We start from the raw sequence: 7,928 nt of genomic DNA on the forward strand, positions 1-7,928 counted from the left end.
GCCCCCGTTGCCCCCGGGCCCCCGGGGCCACGCGCCCCGTCACTCACCGGCGCAGGGGTCTCCGCCGGGAGGAGGCCGAGGAGGCGGAGGAGGCGCCGCCGCTCCGGGGAGACCCGAGGGCCCGACCGGAAGTGCCGCCCCCTCCCCCTCCCCGGCAGCCCCGCGCCGCCCGCCTGCCCGCCCGCCCGGAAGCGGAAGTCGCGCCCGTCTCCGAGGCGCCGGCGTGGAGGAGCGGAAAGAGGGGGCGGTGGCGGCGACCGGGAAGGGGAACTGCGCCTGCGCACTGGCTCGGAGACGCGGACGGGGAAAGACTAGGCCGCTTCCGGTAGCCGAGCTGAGCAACGTGCGCCTGCGCCCTGAGCGCCGGCCTCCTAGGGCACCGCCCACACGCTCCGAACATCCGGTTAAAACACGCCCCTCGCGTAAACCTCGCACTTAAGCCCCGCCCCCAGTCAGAATCACGCCTATTTTCTGGCTTAATTGCTTAAGCCCCGCCCATTGTCTCAAAAATCCATCCTCCTCGCCTCGGCACCCAAGATGTTTCTCCTGTTCTTTCCGAACCTCCGAGTTCCCAAGAACTCCACCTCTCCCTCCTCAGCCCCGCCCACAGCCCCAGCTCTTTCTTCTAAATCGGGCCTCTCAGAGGTCTTTGGCTGAACCAGCCCCCTGCGCTAGCCCCGCGCTTTCCTACTGAGCCCCTCGGTCTCAGGGCTTCCCTTCCTTACTCCCTTCTTAGGTACCTCCTTCGCTCCCCTTGGCCTGAATAAGAGGCATGACCACCTCTCAGCTCCCGCCTCTCCTAACACCTTGCTCACCTTGCTCTTCCCTTGAGGCCTCTCCTCTCAGATAAACTCTATTCATTCTTTCTAAAATCGCTCCCACCTCTGTCTGCTAACCCCTAAACCAATTCAAGCCCCACCCCTGTTCTCAGCGCCTTCCCCTAAGCCCCGCCTACAATTCTCACATACAGCCTCACCCCTCAGTTCCAGCCCCGCCCCTGCCTCCTTAGCCCCGCCCCCCGTGGCCGCAGCTCTTACCTACCTAAGCCTTACCAAAGTTGTCGGTTCTGCTCACAACCCTGAACTCGGTATTTCCTTACAGGATCAGGACTAATGAGATGGGGCAAAGTAGTGGGTGCAGAATCTCCAAGAATCTGGCTGGAATGGGGAATGGGGACCTAAAGTCACGTTTGCACAGAGGTTCAGTGTTTTACTTAGAGTGGATATTTACAGGGAGTACTTTGAGGTCTGCTGGAGATGAGAGAAGGGGCAAAGGCTTCCTCCAAGCCAGCCTTCAGCCCAAGCGTTATAACAAGGCACATGACATGGGTTCTCCCAAATTCCATGCACTCCCATCAGGGTAGCATTGGGACGGGAGGACATTTGAAGGAAGGACGAGCCCTGGTACCGTCACACCGAATACACACAGAAGCCAGTAGGCAGAGATTTATTTCCAAGGCCCCTGCCCCCAGGGGCCTGTCAGTCCGGGGGAGGGTGGCAGAAGGCGGCAGGACCCAGGAGTTCAGGTCCTCACCCTCGACCCCCTCCCACGATGGGAAGACCACCGGGTATAAGGGTGTCCCAGCTTTCCTGCCCAGGCTCAGCACCAGCTGAAATCCCAGCTCGAAACCTGACCCGGGGAGCGGCGGGCCAGGGTGTGGGTCAAGCCAGCTCTTTCCCCTCCGGCTCCTCCACCTCCTCCTCGGCCCCCGCCGTAGCCGGATTGCCCTCGTCGTCCCACGGTGGTTCAGGCCCTGGGTCCGGGGAACACAGGGGTACCCCCATGGCCTCGGGGTGCTTGCGTTTGGCATGGCGCCGGAGCGTGTTGGCCTCCGTGAAGCGCAGCCGGCAGACAGGGCACTGGTAAGGGCGCTCCCCGGAGTGGACTCGGTGGTGGTGGGCCAGCTCGCCCGCCTCGCGGAAGCGGCGAGGGCAGAGTGGGCAGCGGAAGGGCCGAAGGCCGGCATGGATGTTGCAGTGCCGCCGCAGGTGGCTGGACCGCTTGAAGGTCTTGCCGCAATCCTTGCACTCGTGCGGCTTCAGCTCTGAGTGCGAGATGCTGTGGCGTTCCAGGTCGGAGAGGTAGGGGAAGGCCCGCAGGCACACCGGGCAGAAGTGCGGGGCCTTCTTAGGGCCAGAGCCCTCAGGCACACCTGCTGCTGCCCCCTCAGAGACTGTATAGGGCACACCCTGATCATCGATCAACAGGAGATCGCTGCCACCGCCGCTGCCCACAGGGGCTGTCACCCCCTGTGCCAGCGGGGGCTCCTGCCCTGACTTGGGGGGTCGGCCCCGTTTGCGAGGGAGGGTGGCCTTGAGTGTCCGATTCGAGGAGGTGGCCCCCGCGGGACGCCTGCCTCGGCGGCCCCGGGGAACAGGAGGAGGTAAGGCCAGAGGTTTTTCTTCCTCCCCGGGCAAAGGCGAAGGCAACGGGTCTGGGCTGGGGGTGTCCATTGAGCAGTGGGGGGCTTGGGTCTGGGCACTGGAGCCAGGCTAAGAGGAGAGAGGGGGCAGCCGTCAGTGCAGGGAGGGTCTGGAGCATCCCTTGTCCCCCAACACCTCACCCATCCCTTGGTCTGAGTGTCTTCACCTCGCATGGCAGACATTCACCTGGACAGTTATAGCCACACTGGTAGGTAAACTAGCAAGGCAACTCTGAACCAGTTGGTAAACAGACACTGCCCTGGGCCACACAGGTGCCCCCTGAGCCTCCCTAAACCCTCTCTTAGAAGTTCAGGGTCAACTTGAACCAAAACAAAGAAAAAATCTTCACGGGAGGATAGGATAGAGTCCAACTAAGGGTATGGGCCAGTATTTCAATCCTCAATACAAAGAGCCCACCAAACCTGAGCCATGGAGGCCCAGAAATATTTTGTGCCGCTTCTGATTGGCAAAGTGGGAAAAATGGGAGTTCAGGACTAGAAGAAAGGGACTGGTCCCAGGTGATGTCTGGCTCCGAGTCATGGATGAAGAAGTAACAGAACTGTGAAATCTGGGCTCCCAAGTCGGAGTTCTGAGTTCAATTCCGGGGTCTGTTGCTCACTCTCTGTGTGGTCTGGGGCAAAGAGCTCATTTCTCTGAGCCTCAGTTAAGCCTTTTGCAAAATAGGACGAAGAGTTCCACCTATTCATACAGACATGTCATGAGGATAATACCCATGAAGTGCTCAGTGCACAGAAGTGCCGAGGAGACAACAGCCCATGTTATCCTGGTGAGTGGCTAAGCTTCACACCAACACTTTGAATAATGGTACAGCACCCCCACTTTGCAACTGGGGAAACGGAGGCACAGGAAAGCCAAGTCAGTTGCCCAAGGCCTCTCTGCCAGTAAGTAGCAGGACCAAGACTCGAACCAGATCTCAAGGACCCCAACGGTCCAGGCAGTGAGAAGACATGGACCCAAGGAGACAAGGGGACATCATGGAGTCCCTTACCCCTGTGTTAGACTCCAGCTCTGCCGCTAATGAACAAGTGACTTTGTTTCTCTGGGCCAGTTTCCACCTCCGTAAAATGGGTATAGCAGTGTTGTCGGGTGGTAATAGTAAGCACTCAATAAACTACCACCACCAACAGAAGCACCACCTCTATCATCAGAGCCTGGGACCACCAGACTAAGGTGTCAGGAAGGGCAGAGGGAGGAAAGCAGACGTGCAGTTAATAGCCCGGGCTGCAGGTGCCACTGCCCTTGGAACAGGCACACAGACTGAAGGCCAGAGAGGGGCCACCACGTTTCCACCATCACAAGATTCGCTCCGGTGGGAAGGCCTGGATTAGAACCCGGGTCTCTGGGACAGTGCCCTCGCCCCTCGCCCCTCCGTCACCCCCGTACAGGCGCGCGCCCGCCGGCCCGAACGCGCGGGGCGGGCCCTGCGGGGGCGACGGCATGAGCGGCGCGCGGGCCGCAGACGGCGAGGGCCGCCAGGAAGGGGGTCTGCGCGCGCGCGCCCGGGCCGACTCCGCGGGGCGCGAGGTCNACGCGCTGGGTCCTAAGGACCGGTCACGTTCTAGCAAAGAACACGAGCCTGCGCGCCCGTCGCCCTCACTGGCCCCGAGCGGGAAATAACCCCACCAAAACATTCCCAACCACGTAGAAATGTCTTTCCTCCCACAAAGCACCCAGAAGGGTGACCCAAAGACAGGTACCGCAAGGATGAGGAGCGGGAAAATGGCTGCTTGTTCCCATAATTAACATGGCGCCTGATTGGCTTCAAAGCCCCCTGGAGGGCTGACAAGATGGAACCTCCTCTTTCCTCCTAGCTCTACCACAGTCGCCGAACTTCAATTTTTCTTTTATCCTGATGCAACTCTACCAGGAGGAGCCTGAGGCTGCTAGAAGGGAATCTGCCCTGATTCATGTTCATACCCGTCAGGGCAGGCAAGGAGGGGAAGATGCCGCGCGGGGAGCTTGCTGCCCTTAGTCTGTATGGCGCCGGGAGTCACCCTAGGCCCCGCCCCCACCCTGCCCTTAGCAAAGATGGCGCCATCCTGGCTTCTCCAACCTCCAGTGCTAGGGGATGGGACGGAAAACAGGGAGAAGGGCGGGCGGTGGGGAGGGGGAAGCCAAGGGGGCGGGAGAAAGGAGGAGTGTGGGGGAGAAGGGAGTCGAGGCGGAAGTCGAGGGGCCCCCGGGTGGAAGTGACGCTACCCCCGCTGCCCAAAATGTCGGCGCCCAGAGGGAGGTGTAAGTAATTAAAGAGAAAAGCCGACTGACTTTCCCGGCCTCCTGGGGACGCCCCCGGGCTCCAGAACCCCCGCTCCGAACGAGCGAGGTGGACTCGCCTGGCTGCGGGTCCCGCCTGACCTGCTCCTGCCCCGGGCGCCCCGGGCCGCACCTTTTAGGGACAGGGGGGAGGGGCACAAAAGGCCGGTACTCGGGGCCTCGGTCCCAGAGCCGACTGGAGTGGGGGGGCAGCAGCCCTGCAGGCGACTGGGTGGGAAGGAGGCGGGGCTTCGTGATGGCGGGGGCGGAGCAATCGCGGGGAGGAGCTTTCCTGAGTGGGCGTGGCTTAAAATGGAAATGGGCTGGACTTGAAGGATGGAAGGGACGTACCTGGGGCTAAGTGGAGAAATGGGGCTCAGGGAGAAGGTGGGCGCGGCTTAGAGTGGAAGGGAAGTAGTTGGTCTAGGAGTAGGCACGGTGAGGTGATGGGATTGTGGTGTGCAATTTGGCTAGTTGTAGTGGAATTAGTAAGTCTTCGTAACCTAAGTGCAGTGACTTAGAGGGGTGGGGAGGGACTCCCAGGGGAAGGCGTTGCAAAGGACGGCTTCCTTCCAGGCTAGGTTTCAAGGAAAAACTGAGTGGCGTTTTGGAGGCAGACGGAGAAGAGGAGGTGGGACTTAGGGAACTCAGAGGAACTTAGCAAATAGTAGTAATCAGAACAGCTTGCCTGTCGAGCCCTTGCTGTGCCCTAAGTAAGCGCGCAGTGTGCATTGCCAGTCTTGTGTAGTCCTCACCTCCACTCCATGAGGTAGGTACTCCTGTTTTCCCTATTTTGCAGATGGACAGAGTTTCAGTTGGTTTCACTGGAGGTTCCAGGACTGGTTCTGGTGGCACTGGAAGGTTGACTCAAGTGCCCTAAATCTTTGTCCTCTCATTCCCTAGGAATGTGAATCTTTATCTGAAGATAAATTTCACTCTTAAAGAAGAGTAGGAGGGACTTTCAGAGGGGAAGGGTCTTGTCAAGGAATACAAGAGGCTTCGGGAACAGTGCGGGGACTTTGGGAGAAGTAGGTGGGACCTGATTGAGAGTGGGCGGTGCTTACCAACAGTGGGCGCAGTTTAGAGAGGAGTGGAGAGTCCATTGGAAAAGAAGGGGAGAGGCTTAAAAACCATGCAGTAGGATAGAAGCGACCTGGCACTGATTAGGAAGATTGGCAGATGAGTGGGAGAAGGGTTTGTAGGAGAGTGGGAGGGGCTTACAGAGCGGTGGGTGTGGCTTGGAGGGAAGTGGGTAGGGTTTCCAGGGGGCAGGTGGTGGGTGTGTGAATCCAGGGAGCCTGATGGAGAGGGCTCATGGGAAGCTGACTCCACCTACCTGCCCCCCGTGTCTCCTCCCTGCTCCAGAGAGAGCCTCCATTCGCCACTGCCCTCGCACCACGCCATCATGGATGATGCCCCGCTGCCAGTGCCCCCGGTCCCGGCCCCGGCCCCAGCACCTCCCGCTGCAGCTCCCCGGGTCCCATTTCACTGCAGTGAGTGTGGCAAGAGCTTCCGCTACCGCTCGGACCTTCGGCGCCACTTCGCCCGGCACACTGCACTCAAACCCCACGCGTGTCCACGCTGTGGCAAGGGCTTCAAACACAGCTTCAACCTGGCCAACCACCTGCGTTCGCACACCGGCGAGCGGCCCTACCGCTGCTCTGCCTGCCCTAAAGGGTTCCGAGACTCCACCGGCCTGCTGCACCACCAGGTGAGTCCCACAGGCTGGACGCAGGCTGGCCTCCGTGGGCTAGACACACCCTTGGAGCCGCAGGGCTCCACGCTGGGCAGAAGAGAGCACTGTGTTTTCTCATTTAGCCTTAACAGTTCTCCAGGAAGGCACTACCAGTCGAAAGGACTCGTTGCTCAAAATCTGTCTCTGCTACTCCCAAAGGCCAGTCTCTGTAAGGCACGGTCTTGCACGGTACACAGGCCACATTTCAAGTGCCCAAGAGCCACATGTCACTGGTGGCTGCCACATTGGTTAGAGGCAGATATAGAACATTTCCATCATTGCAGAAATTTCTGTTGGACAGTTCTTGCTCTAGAAGTTGGACACTTACCTTGAAAAGCCACCTCCCACCCCAGGGGATTATAAAAGCTCCTGTCACCTTTCCCCAACACCCACTGCTGTAGAGGACATCAGTAGGACATCCGAAAGTTTGCCAGCAATAATTCTAATTTCTAGGAATCAAGTCGTTCTTTAGTGTGATTTTATCCTATCATCACAAGAACCCAGCGAAGGTTGGCACATCTTACTGTGCCCATGTTACAGAGGAGAAAAGCAGAGCCCGGGAGATGGTGTTTACTTGCCCGCTTGTCACAGAGAGTGGAGGGCAGAGCTGGGATTCAAACCCAGGCGTGTTAGTGTTCAGAGCCCTAGTACTTGGCCACTCTCCCAGGGAGTCCCAGTCTCCTCCGCAGGCTTGTTGAAAATGAGTAAGAGTTAGTCTGGAAGAATGGGGGGAAGAGCCTTCCAGCCTTCAGGAACAGCACGTGCAAAAGTCCTGAGGATGAAGGGACCGAACGAATGCCAACATGACCCAAATTAGAGAAGACAAGTGAGAGGGTTGAAGTTAGATGGGGCTTTGCAGACGCGGCAGGGAGCTCGGGTCGCATCCTTTTGGGAGTGTAGGAATCTGACCTTCAGGCTAGACTCTCAGCCCTGACACTGTCCTCTCCCTCCCGCCCTCCCAGGTCGTCCACACTGGCGAGAAGCCCTACTGCTGCCTGGTCTGCGAGCTCCGCTTCTCCTCGCGCTCCAGCCTGGGCCGCCACCTCAAGCGCCAGCACCGCGGGGTACTCCCGTCCCCTCTGCAATCCGGCCCTGGCCTGCCGGCCCTGAGCGCGCCCTGCTCCGTCTGCTGCAATGTCGGGCCCTGCTCGGTGTGCGGGGGCGCGGGGGCCGGTGGCGGAGAGGGCCCAGAGGGGGCAGGCGCGGGCCCAGGCAGCTGGGGGCTGGCAGAGGCCGCCGCCGCCGCCGCCTCGCTCCCCCCCTTTGCGTGTGGAGCCTGCGCCCGGCGCTTTGACCATGGCCGCGAGCTGGCGGCCCACTGGGCGGCGCACACGGATGTGAAGCCCTTCAAGTGCCCGCGCTGCGAGCGCGATTTCAATGCTCCCGCGCTGCTGGAGCGGCACAAGCTGACGCACGACCTGCAGGGCCCGGGCGCACCCCCTGTGCAGGCCTGGGCCCCGGGGGCCAGCGCTGGGCCCGCCCCCGGCCGGCGACGG

The 7,928-nt window shown here is 60.2% G+C and overlaps 2 protein-coding genes across 4 annotated transcripts in view; one reads left to right on the top strand and one right to left on the bottom strand.

Annotated features, from left to right (window-relative positions):
* Positions 1–1,419: 1,419 nt before the first annotated feature.
* On the bottom strand, positions 1,420–4,379 carry ZNF524 (zinc finger protein 524). Of its 3 annotated transcripts, none has more exons than XM_034639544.1 (2): positions 4,362–4,379; positions 1,420–2,492 (listed from the first exon to the last, which is right to left on the bottom strand). In XM_034639544.1, exon 2 carries the CDS (start codon positions 2,451–2,453, stop codon positions 1,662–1,664), a length of 792 nt encoding a protein of 263 aa, XP_034495435.1. In that variant the 5' UTR covers positions 2,454–2,492; positions 4,362–4,379; the 3' UTR covers positions 1,420–1,661. The 3 variants fall into 3 exon arrangements, with proteins under 3 accessions (XP_034495435.1, XP_019662679.1, XP_019662680.1); XM_019807120.2 differs by lacking the exon at positions 4,362–4,379 and adding an exon at positions 4,142–4,289; XM_019807121.2 differs by lacking the exon at positions 4,362–4,379 and adding an exon at positions 3,433–3,928.
* A 309-nt stretch (positions 4,380–4,688) lies between these two features.
* Positions 4,689–7,928, top strand: part of FIZ1 (FLT3 interacting zinc finger 1) — a 4,791-nt gene continuing 1,551 nt past the window's right edge. Inside the window, exons 1-3 of the mRNA XM_034638085.1 lie at positions 4,689–5,466; positions 6,063–6,408; positions 7,395–7,926. Of these exons, the coding sequence (XP_034493976.1) occupies positions 5,462–5,466; positions 6,063–6,408; positions 7,395–7,926 (883 nt within the window). The 5' untranslated portion in view covers positions 4,689–5,461. The remainder of the gene's footprint in view (positions 5,467–6,062; positions 6,409–7,394; positions 7,927–7,928) is intronic.

This window comes from Ailuropoda melanoleuca, chromosome 12, assembly GCF_002007445.2.
Source record: "Ailuropoda melanoleuca isolate Jingjing chromosome 12, ASM200744v2, whole genome shotgun sequence".
Lineage (NCBI taxonomy): Eukaryota > Metazoa > Chordata > Mammalia > Carnivora > Ursidae > Ailuropoda > Ailuropoda melanoleuca.

Coding starts and splice junctions, on each gene's coding strand:
- ZNF524 (XM_034639544.1), bottom strand. CDS start 2,453: ATGGACACCCCCAGCCCAGACCCGTTGCCTTCGCCTTTGCCCGGGGAG.